The following is a 15,133-nucleotide window of genomic DNA, read 5'->3' on the forward strand; positions in this document are numbered from 1 at the left end:
AATTTTATTTAAAAAAAGTGAAATTTTAAAATGAAGCTATAAGTAAAGAAGATTGTACCTAGGATAGCTGACTGTAGCCCAGAGTACATTTTTATGGCACCATTTTTTTTAAGGTTTTTATTTATTTATTTGTCAGAGAGGGAGAGAGAGAGCATGCACAAGCAGGGGGAGTGGTAGGCAGAGGGAGAAGCAGGTTGCCTGCTGAGCAAGGACCCTGACTCGGGACTTGATCCCAGGCCCTTGGATCATGACCTGAGCCAAAGGCAGACGCTTAACCGACTGAGCCAGGTGTCTCTATGCCACCTGAGCCAAAGGCAGACGCTTAACCGACTGAGCCAGGTGTCCTTATGCCACCATTTTAAGTATAAAAACTAGTGTCCTGATGGAATGTTGACAAATTTATATATGCTACCATATGAACAGTGTTAAAATTCATTATCAAATGATATAGTACTTAGAAGTGTTGGCCATTTAACTGGTTAGACTCCCTAAGGATTCCTTACCCTACAGTATTGCCTTGTGGGGATGCCTGCTTTGATATATTTCACTGCACAGTGGAAGGATCCATCCGTTGGAAAGGAAGGGATTTGGAGTTTAATCTAAATGAAAATGAATTAAAGGAGGTTTGAGATTGGGGACTTTATTGAACCACTTATCTTTCTTGCTCTTTCTTGGCATTTGCTCCACTGTGGCCTAAGGTGAATGGAGTCCTTTGTTTTGGTTCATCCAAACTGCTGTCTTTAGTGTGTGTTCTGGACCATTCCCAAGAAATGCTGTAGGGCTTTTGGGGGCCCTGGATCTGAGGGAAAAACAGCTTGTAGGTGTCAGACAGCCTGCTACTGCTCAGCTAAAGATTCAGGCATCTATGCTTTGGTACATTTGTAAAAGTAAGAACTTTTCCACCTTATAAATGGTAGTTTTTTTTGTTTTGTTTTGTTTTTTAAAGATCTTATTTATTTGACAGAGATCAGAAGTAGGCAGAGCAGCAGGCAGAGAGAGAAGGGGAAGCAGGCTCCCCGCTGAGCAGAGAGCCCGATGTGGGGCTCCATCCCAGGCCCCTGAGATCATGACCCGAGCCAAAGGCAGAGGCTCAACCCACTGAGCCACCCAGGTGCCCCAATGGTAGTTTTTATTAAGCTTTTCTTCTGAGTGAAAAGAAAATCTGGGGAATGATCTTTCTGTTTGTCATGCCAGCCACTAGAGAGCAGAATAGTCACAATTCCTTGGACTGGTGTAATTCATTCTGATAGAGCAGGGCTACTGTCAGAACACGTTTGCTAATGTTTATCAATGTGGGAATTTCTAAAACAGTGGAATTCCTACTTTAGAATACATACTAATCAGCAGAGGTATTTGTGCAGCTTCCTGGGTCCTACCCTCGTAGGACCATCGAGATTCTCATACATGTATCTTGGATTTTACTTTGAGAAACACAGATCTTAATGTTTGGGGCATATATTTTTGCCTGATTATGTTTTCTCTTAGGATTGCAAAGCAAAATGATTTTTGGAGGGGAAAATAATAACAGAAACAAAGGCTTAGGGAAATAGAATGTTGTTATAAAGATCTTTCCCTGCCTTTATCTAGTAAGTTTCAAAGGAGACTCACTCTGTAAAGATTCAGGATCAAAGAAGCTACCAAAAACATGTTTTTGTCTCGAATTCTACTTCATTAAAGATCATCAAATGCTTAGGCTCCAAGTTTAAAAAAGTTTTTAATGAAATACCCCTTTTATGACCATCTTATAGTACAACCTAATTTTTATCCTTTGCGTGTCATGAAGACCTGTCTTAATGTCTTGGCGTTGTGAACTATAGTTGTGGAGACCTTCTGAGTATATTTATGTAATCCTGTCATTATCTTGAATGTATATTCCCTTATATGTAAACTTCCAACTCTAGTAATTCACATTGTCCTAGTAAGGGTGATGATTTTATTTTTACCATTGCCCCCAGGGAACAGAGGCATCCTCAGGAGAAATTTTGCCTTTGTTCTTAAAAGGACAGAAGAATATGGAAAATCATTTAAATCTATGGTAGGATGCTGCAGCTTAAAAATTTAAAGAGATAGGGGACTGAGTAAAATGAAAATTGGTTCTGAAGCTGAGACTTCATATAAAATGAAAGATATTTTATCAGATGTATATAAAAACTCTTCTATGAGTCTGTTATTGGCCTCCTTCTTTCAAGAAAACAAATTTCCACTCTTGCATATCTCATCTGAAGTTTTTCCAATGTCACTTCCTTCCTCCTTCCTAGCTTTCAACGTTCTTCTGTGATTATATACAGATGAAAAAGAAAGTTCTATAACCTTTCAAACGTATACAGGATATAAAAATTTAATTTTGAGGGGCACCTGGATTAAGCATCTGCCTTCAGCTCAGGTCACAATCCCAGGGTCCTGGGATTGAGCCCCATGTCCCGCTCCCTGCTCAGTGGGGAGCCTGCTTCCCCTCCTTGTGCTCGCTCTGTCTGTCAAATAAATAAAATCTTTAGAAAAAACTTTAAGTAAAAAATTAATTTTGAAATTAAGGACCAAAAGTCTAGAATGTGTGATGGGAAGATGCTCCTTTTTAATGTGTGATTTTATGGAAAGGGGAAGATGCTTCCCCCCCTCCCCAGAAGTGGTGCTGTCCTTACCATAAATTTTAATTAGTAACACTTTTAATAATCTATATATGTTATTAATATGATAATGTTCCTAAATTCTGATGGTGATGTGAATTATTATACTGAAGTAATCCTCCCAGTAGAGGAACTTCTAAAGAGGTTCAGTTCCTTGGAAGTCCAGTAAACTTCTAGTCACATTAATCACTTGGGATGCCTATTTTTAGTAAATACCTAGAGCAGGTGATGAAATGAGAATTTGCATTATAATCATGGAGCACAGGTACCGTGGTGTTAACTTTATTGTAGAGAATTATTCTGGCTCACATGAGAAATTGAATCCTTACAAAAGGTTTGAACTATTGAAGAGCCCAGAGCTTTTCAAATCCTGTTAGTTACAGGTGTGCCAGGAATGGATCTCCCCTCAGCAGCTGGGGTGGCATATTTTCTCTCCAGGCCATTATGTGACAAAGGTTGGGAAGCACTGCAAAGACTTTGTTCTTCATGCTTTCTACTTTCTGTCATGCTCCAAAATGTTATGTGTACCCTCTCTTATTATCTAGAAAAGCATCTTATGCAATAGCATTATCAATGTCTACTTTGATAAATGCTAAATTAAGTATGTAGTTTCCTCTAAAATTCTAGCCCAAGGTGACTTAAAAATAAAAATAGTTTGGGGGCAACTATGTGGTTCAGTTGATTAAGCATCTGCCTTGGGTTCAGATCCTAATCTCAGGATCCTAGGATAGAGCCCTGCTCAGCAGGGATTCTGTTTCTCCCTCTCCCTCTTTCCAGCCCCCCCACCTCGTTCTCTCTCTCTTTCTCAAATAAACAAAACCTTTTAAAATAAATAAATAAAAATCGTTTTGAAAAACATTTAGACCATCATGTATTTTGTAATACAGTTGGGTCACTGCTGATTCCCAAGATAAATGTGTTTAAACAGAAGCTTTCTCATTCATCACCAGCCTCAGCTTTCATCCAAATTTATTTAATGATGATGCAAGCCCACAGCATTGGTGTTGCAGTTCATCACCATGGAAGTGTTTCTGTCAACAAATCTTCGCTTTCTTATCATGAAATTGATTTTGCAGGGAAAAGGAGTATAATTGTGGAAGATTTCTTTTACTTCTCAAGATCTTCAGTTTGCCTGGGTGTCTAAATGAATTGTGTTTAAAATTAGTAGCTGGCAGTAAAATTGACCAAATGAAATTAACATTTATGAGGTTGGAAAAAGGGAAACTGGTAATGAACTATTTTGTCTGAATTTGGGGGGGGGGGGGGGGGGAATGTGGCTTGGGGACTAGATTTGTAATTTAAAATGTTCCTCTGAAAACTGTTGTTCTCTGTTATGGAAATATAGATTATTTTCAAAGAGTCCTGTCCTATAAGGTAGGTATCAGAATTCTTAGAATGCTTTGGCTGAATTTTTCTCACTTACCTTGTAAGTGGCATAACAATAATCACAGAATAAATTTTCCTCAACTAACATAATGTATGATTTTTTTTAAAAAATATGCCTTTCTATAACTTGTATTTAAAACTATCTTTGGCTTCTATTTGCTTGTTTAGAGGTAGGGGAGAAATGCAATTACATTGTAAGCTTCTGAATATAGCTGATTTACAAGTAAGGTAGGAACCATCTACCTTAAATAATCCAAACTATTTTAGGAAACAGATAGGAAAGAAAAATAAGAATGACATTTTTGCTTTGAAGCAGTGTTCAAGAGCATATATCATAGTGGCTTATTTCATGTTTAGATGGAAATACGTATGTTATGGTGGTTTTCACCTGTAGTAGAAATACAGTCAACTCTTGATTATCAAGGTAACTTGTGTTTTCAAATGTGCTTTTTCTGGCTTCCTGTCACATTTCATTTTTACTTTCACCATCAGCTTATTGTGCTTATAAAAGCAAATTATTTAATATTTTATTCACTTAGTGTCAGTAAACATTTATTAAGTTCTTAATATGTGCTAAGCACTTTGCCCGGCACCAGGCATACTGAAATACATCTGAAGCTGGAAGTTAAGTTTACCCCTGAGAGATCTTACAGTTCACTTTAAAATCAAAGAAACATAAATTTTATTATTTGAACCACTTCCTCTTCCTCTAATAACATGTGATCAGAAGTTGACTGTAATGGGAAGTAGGAAGTAGATCCTACTTGTTTTTAAGGAAGAATTAATAGACCTTATGAACAGAAAGTAAAATTCTATTATACATGCAAAAATATAACACAAAATGACCAAAAAAAAAAAAAATTCAGCAAGCAATGGTAAAAATAACATTATTTACTGCTTTAAAATGTTAAGGTATTTCATCAAGACAAGTTGCAGTGAAATTAATGTGAGTTATGGAAAATGAAATACATAAAAATGTATTTATACAAGTGCAGACTAAATATTTTCCATACAGGTATGTAAATGAAAAGATATACAGTAAGTGCACACTTGATATGACTATTGCAGGCAACAGTTAGTTTCAGATACTCTTGGATAGTTCATGCACAAACCTTCCCAAAGTACAAGTTCAGTCAGTCTTTTGGGGGATGTGGAGGGATAATTAAAAAGGATTGAGTTCCTTGCAACAATATCACTATAGACTGGATGAGGGTGAGAGTCGTCAGTTATATATATTACTTACTGTAATTTGTGATTGTCGAGGAAGAGGTGTGGCTGTTGGTGTAATAGTAATACTGCTGGTGACTTTATTGGTTGTTTTGTTTAATGCCCCATTAGTTAAGCCTTGAGTTCGGTTATCCTGTGGTGGCGTTGAAGGGCTGGCAGGTCTCACGGGGCTGGCTACAGCTTGCATGTAAGGACTTCCTAAGTGAATGTGGATTTTATTATCCTCAGTAGTTATCACACTTGAACTGTTGCTGTTTGAACGTTGAAACTGCCATGATGACTGCCGATCAGGGGAGACTCTGAAAATTGCATGCTTGGCACTGATTTCTATTGGCTCTGGGGAATGTCCCTGCTCAGGAGAGCCTGCTGAACCAGTCACAGCCAAAACCTGAATAGGTGACATTGTCCTTTCTGGAGTTATAGAACCACAAGACTCTGGGGTCTGCGCTCTGGCAAAGGTTGCCATAGTAATTGGGGACATACTTTGCTCTATATTCATGAGGCCTTCAGCAGAAGTTTTGGATTTCACCGGTGTTATGGAGGCATTTTGGAGGATGGTTATCCTTTGCTTTGGGGTGCCACAATTTGGTATCACTGCAGTGCTTGTGTAAGAGTGAGGACTCTCTGTAGTCGGACTTGTGATTTCAAGAGTGGCTGTGTTTTGGATATGGTCTGGAGTAACTTTTATATGAAGTGGCTGCCCAGGCGTGTGGCTTAGGACTAGATCGCCAGGTTGCATGAAATTGCCATTGGGTTTAGTTTGTATTTTTCCATTCTGAGGATGGCTCTCCTTCGATTTCATCCAAGGAATCCATAGCTTCCTGTTAACAGGACAGGGAGAAGATGAATTGCATTTGAAGGACAGCACGGATTCCTCATCATTAGGGTCCTCGTCCTGGTCCTCACTCTCTTCATACAACTGACCATTGATGACTGCTCGTTCCAGAGGAATAAGACTCTTGTAATCGGGCGGCTCATTGTCTGCCACTTCTGTCTGAACTTCTTTAGAAAATACTTGAGGGTCAGAGGTGATTCTTCCATTGAGACTAGGCCTGAGGCTCTTACTAAAATGCCGGTACCTCTCTAACTCTTTAGTGAGGTTTTCAATCTCTCTTCCTAAATCTCTGTTCCTGTTTTCTTGTTGATTGAGTTTCTTTTGTAGAACCAAATGATCTCCCTGGAGATGACATATGAGGTCCTCAGTTGCCATGTATTCATGAATTTTCTCTTTCAGTGCATCTACTTCTCTTGAGAGGTGCCCTGATTTCGCTTCTTCTTCTTGAAGCCGTTTGAAAAGCCACTCTTCATGGCTGGACTCTGTCTTTTCTGCTAACTTGTACTTTTCAAGTTCCATTTTAACATGTTCCAGCTCTTCAGATAAAAATTGAGCTTTATCTCGCTCATTAGCATACCTTCGTTCTAGAGTCTCATACTCATCTTCTGTTTTCATAAGGTCATCCTCAATGGCTTTCATATCCTTTAACTTCAGTCTCAGTCTTTCCACTTCTTGAGAGAGTTCTTTAATCTTATTGTTTTCTTGGTGTAATGCTGTTGTGGACTTACTAGAATCTTGATTTAATTTGTTTTTTAGAAAATCTTTCTCAATTGCTTCCAATGATTGAAGTCTATTTTTCAACAGATTAACTTTGGATAGGAGATCATTTCCTTTCTCTTCTTCTGCTTTCAGTTTGTTCTTTAGATCATCTCTCTCCTTGGTGACACTGTACATTTTTTCTTCCACATCAGTTTTGGACTTCAGTGCCCTTTTTGTTTCCTCAATTAACTTCTCAGTAACTGTTGCTACTTTATTTTGCTCCATTTGAAGCTGAGAAGCAGCAGCTTGTAACTTATCTTCAGTTTGCTTTAATTTTTCACTCATTGTTTTCCTTTCATCTACCAGCATCACAGTTAATGTTTTCAGTTTAGTTAAGTCCTCTTTTAGGGTGAATTCTGTCTTTTCCAGCCGACTTTCAATGGCTTCTAGCTCTTTGATTCTTACTTTTAAACTCTCCAGTTCTTGAGACAACTGCTTTGTGGTCATCCTTTCTTTTTCTAAACTGCATTTCAGAGAGTAACATTCTTGTTTGCTTTTGTTGAAGGCATCTTCTAATTTGTCCAGAGCCATAATTCTTTTATTGAGTTTTTCAACCTCAAGTTTGAAGTCTTTACTCTGTGATGTTTCTTTTTCGAGCCTCTTATTGAGATCTCTGCACTGCTCCTCCATTTTTATGAGTTCTTCATCCTTCCCTTCCATTTCTAGCACACGTTTCCTGAGCTCCTCCACCTCAGCCATGATACCACAGTTTCCATATTCTCCCTTGTTGATTTTTTCTTTTATATCTTGCAACTCCTCTTCCGCCTTTCGTAAAGACCTGTTTGTCTCTTCTAACTCATCAATTTGCCGGCTGAGTGCTGCCAGCTTTTGTCGAAGCTGACGATTTTGGCTGTCCTCATTGGTGAGCTTTGCCATAATTGTTTCTTGGTTCTGGTCAGACTTTGTGGTCTGTGTTTGCAGTTCTTTCTCTAGTCTGGTTGCCTTCTGCTCTTCTTCCCGAACTCGGGTTTCAGCGAGAGCTAGTTTAGCATGTGTTTCCTTTGCGCTTGTGGTTAGGTCTTGGATTTTCTGTCTTTGAAGGGCAAGCTGTGCCGTCAGCCTTTGTTGTTCGTCCACCACCATCAAAGCAAAAGATTTCAGTTTGGTCAGCTCCTGTTTCAGGGCGGTGACCCTCTTTTCCTTTTCTTTCTCTTTCTTCTCCTGGGACTCGGTTTCTTGGTCAATCAACTTCTTTAGTCTGAAAAATAGAAGAATGCATTCTACTTTGGATTGGTGCTTCAGTAACTTATCAGCTGTCATTAAACATTTGTATAATTTAAAAAGATTGATCAGCTATACAGAATATGGAAAGGAATTCCTGAATTTCATGGAAAGGAATTCCTGAAATTGATTGGAGAGGAGAATCTTGATAAGCAGTTATCTTGCTTTTTTGCTTTCACTACTCCCTCTCCCCCCACCCCTTGTTGATTGGTAATAGTTGTAGTTCACCAGGAGCCGTGGTGGAAGAGTAAAGATAAAATTACTTCGTTTAAATTGCTGTTTAATAGAATCAGTAGACAGTCTAGCCTGAAAGCTGTAAAAAAACGGAGTTTCAAGGTGACCTGGCTTCAATACTGGCTGTATTCTACCAGCTAATTAACCTGGGCAGTTATTTAACATCCTTGAGCTTCAGCTTCCTGATATGAAAAATGGAGGCAATAATTGTATTACCTCACTGGCCATTTGTGAAAATTAAATGAAATAATTTGTCTAAGATTCTTATAGTGCTGACACAAAGTAAGCATTTGGTAAGTGTTAGTTATTGCCGTTGTCCTTCCTTATTAATGTGGCTATGGTTACATTTATAAGATGTTTTGCCTGAACCTTTATAATATGTGGCACATTACGTTTGATGCTCAATTTCTTGATTCTTAATTGAGATGAAATTTTATTCACATTGCTTAGAAATTATACACTTCTCTGATGGACCTTTCTGCCAATTAAAATATGGTTTACATTAGCATAACATTGTGCCAGGAACCATTCACCTCACATATATCTTTATCCCCATAGTGACTGGCAATTGAATGAAGGGAATTGAAAGGCATCTGAAGGGGTTGAGTTGTCATACCATACAGCAAGAGTACAGGGTTTAATAGGAAAGAGTTGATTAGAGTCAGATGGTAGAAATGATGGAAGAAAAACTATCAGGGGGCGCCTGGGTGGCTCAGTGGGTTAAGCCTGTGCTTTCGGCTCAGGTCATGATCTCAGGGTCCTGGGATCAAGTCCCACGTCAAGCTCTCTGCTCAACAGGGAGCCTGCTTCCTCCTCTCTCTCTGCCTGCCTCTCTGCCTACTTGTGATCTCTGTCTGTCAGATAAATCAATAAAATCTTAAAAAAAAAAAAACTATCAGGAACATAATAGTTCCTCGTAAATGATGATTCTATTAAAATATTACTTTTTTCTTTAATGTTTTTAATTTGTTGGCATAACACAATGTCATTTTACATGTAGTATAAATTATCTCTTCCACACATTTTCCTCAGCAGTGAGATCATAACTTGAAATTTGTGGCACTCTTGATTACACTGGGAATGGGCTGATTACAGAGAATGTAATTACAGCTTTGCAGTACTGTTATACAGAAGCTAAAATAAAGTGGAATCCCTGAAGAACTGAACTAAAGGACTTGTCATGGTGAAAAGTTTGTTTTCTGATAATAGAGAGCTCACAATATTTTACTATATCTTTTCTACTAGGAATGAGTTAATTATGCAATGCATATGTTTAATCCTTGCCACAAAACTTTCTTTTTGAAAATTGTTTAAGGATTTGTAAGGACATTTTAAAAGGAAACTAATTTAGAAGAGTCTTCTTGGAAAAGTCATTCTTGAGATCCTAATCTGCTCTTTTCCTTGATTACACTACATAACAGGAACATGTTTAAAATAATAGTATAATGTAAGAATTCCCTTTTTTTTTTTTTTTTTTGTGGGGAGGATCCACTTTTATTTTTTCCCGTGTTGAGAACCTGATAAGAGGCTGGTCCAAGGGCTGGAGCCTGTGAAATTCTTAAGAAGCTGAGCTGGATGCTAGGGTGGAGTTGATGATGAGCTCATCCACAGTCTTGGAAGGAGGTTTGCCTGTGACCTCTAGCCCTTTCCCACTCCCTATTTGAGACACCTGAGAAAAGAAAGATGGCACCTCCTTCGTGAATGGTCATGAGACTTCACAACGCACTGGTAGATACGTACGTCCACGGGCAAACTGCTTTGGTGGTGAAAGTTACAAAAATTTTGGCAAAGTGCTTCTTCCTCCCACCTTAGCATTAGAATCATATTTAACAATGCGCTGAGTATAACTGCAGTAAAATATTTTCCCTGCTTTACATCACAGTTCTTAGAGTTTTATTAGAGAACAGTTTCACAAAAACTTTTCAGGATTTGATTTCAACTTATTAAATAATACAATGTGCTATTTCATTTTCAGGAGAAGGACATGTATTTCCTTAGGATATAAAAGAGGGAAGATTATTTGACAGTGTAATGAAAAAAGCATAAAAACTGAATGGTGATTAGTGAACCTTGGCAGAGCTATAACTGGCAGAAAAAGATGTTGAAGAAGTTTAAATTGTTTCTATTGCGTTCATTGTTTTTGGCAGCAAGCATGATGCATCTTTTTCATCATGGTTCCAAGGCCAGGTATCTTTTTGATGGTTTCTGGAAATCAGCTGGCATCCCCTTTTGTTTCCAAGCCCCCATCCTATAAGGTAGACACATAAAACTGACAATTTGAGTACATTTGCTCTTAGTAATTCCTTACTACTTATTTCCTAACAACCTGCTATTTCTGTGGGCCAGTCCCATGAGCACACCATAAGACAGTCAACAGGCTGGTCAGGTAAGTCCTGTCTGGGAGGGAAATAAGAGTTTATATGCAGAAAGAATTATACTCCCAACCATCAACTCAGGAGCTTAGGGCTGGCAACCAGTGAGAACTGAAGATAGGAGAGAGGCCCTGACAGAACCTTCTCAGAGCCAGTTGGTGCCTGTAATGCTATTACACATTCTGTGTGTGTGTATATGTGTGTGTGTGTGTGTGTGTGAGAGAGAGAGAGAGAGAGAGGGAGAGGGAGAGGGAGAGGGAGAGAGGCTGATTATACTACTGAATTGGAATTAGCACTTCTGGTATAGTCAAGGGGCTTACCCTAAATCATTCACTGTTCTTGCTTTTTACCAAGAAGGCTGAATTTGAGTTTGAGGTTAGTTTATGGACTTGAAGAAAGGCATTTCTATGCAGAGTTAGCAGGACCTTGTAGGATTTGAAGCTGCAAGCCTGACTTTTACACAGTGCCCTAAATAAAGAAACTGATTGTCATACTGCTAATTACTAATGTAGGGATTTGTGTATGTGTGTGTCTTTTCTTTTTTCAAATGTATATGAATACTTTCAGCAAATATTTGCTGTTGACTGTATTTTAGTCATTTGAGGTCCATAAATCATGTATCCAAAACTTTTGAAGCCAAATGTTTTCAAAGTTACAGTTTTTCAAATTTTAGAAAGGCAGTAAGGAGCATCTATCATATATACAGCTCCAGCAAACCCTGTGGCACCACCTCCTAAGCAAACCTCTGAATACTTCTGCAGTGAACCCTGTGAATAGTTACACTAAGTGGGATAATTAAGATAATGAATAGCCTTGCCTCTCTTCAGGCTTTGCTGCCAGATGATGAGTTCAGATAAGAAGTGCAGCCACAATTTAGAAAAGAATATTGCATAGTTATTAGCTTTTTGAAATTGCAAACAAGGGATTGTGGATGTGGAAAATGAAGGTATAGACTCTTGGTGTCTTTTGCTAAGGAGGGTATGGAGTTAAGGGCCCTAGGCCTGCTTTCTTCTTCAGTTGGATTAGGTTTTTAAATGAAATAGTACCTTAATTTTCTGTCTCCATTATTTTTCTTCACATAGTAACAGGTTTTAGGCAGTGATGCTGACTGATTTTATATGCTAATACAGATTATCATTGACTCTTGAGTTTGCTAGAAATAGCAGATAAATGATTTTGAGAGCTTTTAGCCAGGGTACACATAGTCTTGACAGCTGCATAGACCCTGAGATGCAAAATGCCCATATATAAAATTCATCCCCTCAGAGCTGTGTAGTCAAATTATTGCTCCTTTTTTCATGAACAGTTCCAGTTAACACACCTTTATGTAGGGATGTTTGCATAATCTATGCTAGGGTTTCTCTATTGTCAGCACTATTGGCATTTTGAGTCAAATGATTTTTTGTTGTGGGGGCTGTGCTGTGCATTTTAAGATGTTTAGCAACATCTTTGGTATCAACTCACTAGATGCCAGTAGTAGCCTTCCTCTCCCCACTGTGACAACCAAAAATGTCTCTAGACTTTTGTTGCCCAGTGCTTCCTGGGGCAACAAATTCCCTAGTTGAGGACAGTGAGTTGTGTGCTTAGGGACATTTATATATGTCAATCTATCATTAGGGTTAAACTCTTCATTATTTTACCTTACTCAGCTTTAGTTAAGCAGGTGCATCAAAAAGTTCCCACCTGAGTTGCTTATATAGCTGGTGATTATATCTTTCCTACAAATGGCCTATTCTTTACCAGTGCTTCTCACAGTTTAAGGTTCATTTGGATCACCATGAAAATTGAAGCTCAGGAATGTCAGGAAGGTATAAAGCCCAATGCCACACTATCTCTCCAGGAAAGAACATAAACTATTACCTCACCCTGGTCCATGCACACTGTTTTTTTTTTTTTTCAAGAAACATTCTCTGTGTTGGAGAAACTATCAACCTAAAGAAAAATTATCTTAATCATTGTGTTTGAATTCTCTTTAGTTCATATCTCATAGGGCAGTGGTTTCTAAATGTTTGCTCTTCTATCTCCTAAAATGATTTTATTATGTACAACTAGTTTGTTCATATATGGTGTAGTCATAGCTCTTCCTTTAGCAAATATCATCTACCTTTTCTCAGCTTAAGGAGGTATAATTGACAAAACTATAAAATACATAAATTATATAATATGATTTGATATATATATATACACATACATATATATGTATATATATAGTGAAAGGATTCCAAGTTAACGTATTCATCACCTCACATATTCACTTTTTGTGTGTGTGAGAATGCTGAAGTTCTACTCTCTTAACAAATTTCACTTATACAATACAGGATTATCAGCTGTAGTCACCATGTTATATATTAGATCCACAGACCTTAATCATCTTTATAACTGAAAGTTTATACCCTTTTACCACCTTCTTCCTGTTTCCTGCCCCCACCCCCATCCTGGCAACCACCTCTCTACTTTCTGTTTATATAAAGATCAGCTTTTTTTTTTTTTTTTTTTTTTTAAGATCCCCATGTAAGTGATACCATGCAGTATTTGTCTTTCTCTGTCTGGCTTATTTCAGTTAGTGTAGTGCCCTCCAGATTCTCTGTGTTGTTGCAAATAGCAGGATTTCCTTCTTTTTTAAAGCTGAATAATAGTCCATCTCATCACATTTTCTTTATATCTTCATCTGTTGTCAGACACTTCAGTTGTTTCCATACTTTGGCTATTGTGAATAATGCTGCAGTGAACATGAGAGTTGAGATATCTCTTCAGAGATGGTGATTTCATTACCTTTTAGGATATATACCCAGAAGTGGGATTGCTAGATCATAATGGTAGTTTTTAAAGATTTCTTGAAGAACCTCCATATTGCTTTCCATGGTTCTATTTACATTCCCACCAACAGTGTACAGGAGTTCCCTTTTCTTCACATTCTTGCTAACACTTGTTACCTCTTGTCTTTTTGACAGTAGATAAGATGTGAGGTGATATTTCATTTTCATTTCCCTGATGACTAGTGATGTCGAGCACCTTTTCATATACCTGCTAGCTATATGTATGTCTTCTTTGGGAAAATGGCTGTTCAGGTTCCTTGCCCATTTTTTAATATATTTGGGTTTTTTTTGCTGTTGAATTGTATGAGTTCCTTATATATTTTGGATATTAACCCCTTATTGGAAATATCATCTGTAAGTATCTTCTCCCGTTCCATAGGTTTCCTTTTTGTTTTGTTGACAGTTTTCCTTGCTGTATAGAAGATTTTTAGTTTGACAGAGTTTCAATGTTTATTTTTCCCTTTTCTTCCCTTGCCTGAGGAGACATATCTAGAAAAATGTTTTATGGCTGATGTCAGAGAAATTACTGCCCATGTTTTCTTCTAGGAGTTTTATGGTTTCATGTCTCACATTTAGGTCTTTAATCCATTTTGAGTTCCATTTTTGTGTATGGTATAAAAGAATGGTCCAATCTCATTCTTTTGCATAAGCTGTCCAGTTTTCCCAGCACCATTTATTGAAGAGACTCTTTTTTCCATTATGTATTCTTGCCTCCTTTGTCATAGATTAATTGACCATATGTAAGTATGGATTTATTTCTTGGCCTATTCTGTTCCATTGACCTGTGTATCTGTTTTTGTGCCAGTGCCATACTGTTTTGATTACTATAACTTTGTAGTAGATCTTGGAATCTGGGATTGTGATACCTCCAGCTCTATTGTTACTTCTCGAGATTGCTGTGGCTATTCAGGGTCTTTTGTGGCTCCACACAAATTGTGGTATTAATTCTGTGAAAAGTGTTGGTGTTTGGTAGGGATTGCATTAAATCTGTAGATTGCTTTGGGCTGTATGGACTTTTTTTGTTGTTGTTAAGAATTTATGTATTTGTCAGAGAGAGAGAGAGAGAGAATGCGAGCACAAGCGAGGGAGAGGCAGGCAGAGAGAGAAAGAAGCTCCCAACTGAACAAGGAGCCTGATGGGCAGGACTTGATCCCAGAACCTGGGATCGTGACCCGAGCCAAATGCAGATGCTTAACTGATGGAGCCACCCAAGTGTCCCAGTACGGACTTTTTAACAATATTGGTTCTTCCAGTTGATAAGCATGGAATATCTCTTTCCATTTTTTGTGTCATCTATTTCTTCCATCAATCTTTTATAGTTTTGGAGTACAGGTCTTTCATTTCCTTTCTCTTGGCATAAAATTCAAAAAACATTGCTAAGACCGATAGGGAGGAGATCACCCACTCTTTTCTTCTAGGAGTTTTATAGTTTCAGGTCTTACATTCAAATCTTTAATCCATTTCCAGTTGATTTTTGTGTATAATATAAAATAGTGGTCCAGTTTAATCTTGTATATGTGAATATCCAGTTTTTTCAGAACCATTTTTTGAAGAGGTCCTTTACCTACTGTGTATTCTTGGCTCCTTTGTTGAAATTTAATTGGCCATATTAGGATTTTTTTTTCTCGGCTCTTTTTTCTGTTCCATTGATGTCTGTGT

General features: G+C 37.9%; 2 protein-coding genes across 3 annotated transcripts in view; one reads left to right on the plus strand and one right to left on the minus strand.

Moving 5' to 3' along the window:
• The window catches only part of CMSS1 (cms1 ribosomal small subunit homolog), a 377,798-nt gene that overhangs the window by 22,831 nt on the left and 339,834 nt on the right, over positions 1 to 15,133 (plus strand). The window lies entirely within an intron of this gene.
• Positions 1 to 15,133, minus strand: part of FILIP1L (filamin A interacting protein 1 like) — a 298,965-nt gene that overhangs the window by 13,024 nt on the left and 270,808 nt on the right. The window contains exon 5 of one of the 2 annotated variants that reach the window (XM_032852026.1): positions 5,254 to 8,029. In XM_032852026.1, coding sequence (XP_032707917.1) covers positions 5,254 to 8,029 — 2,776 coding nt within the window. Of the gene's footprint in view, positions 1 to 4,675; positions 8,030 to 15,133 lie in introns of those variants that run through there. The other variant, XM_032852025.1, reaches the window with a different exon arrangement.

The sequence above is a fragment of the Lontra canadensis genome, unplaced genomic scaffold (genome assembly GCF_010015895.1).
Source record: "Lontra canadensis isolate GAN:19392208 unplaced genomic scaffold, GSC_riverotter_1.0 scaffold6, whole genome shotgun sequence".
Lineage (NCBI taxonomy): Eukaryota > Metazoa > Chordata > Mammalia > Carnivora > Mustelidae > Lontra > Lontra canadensis.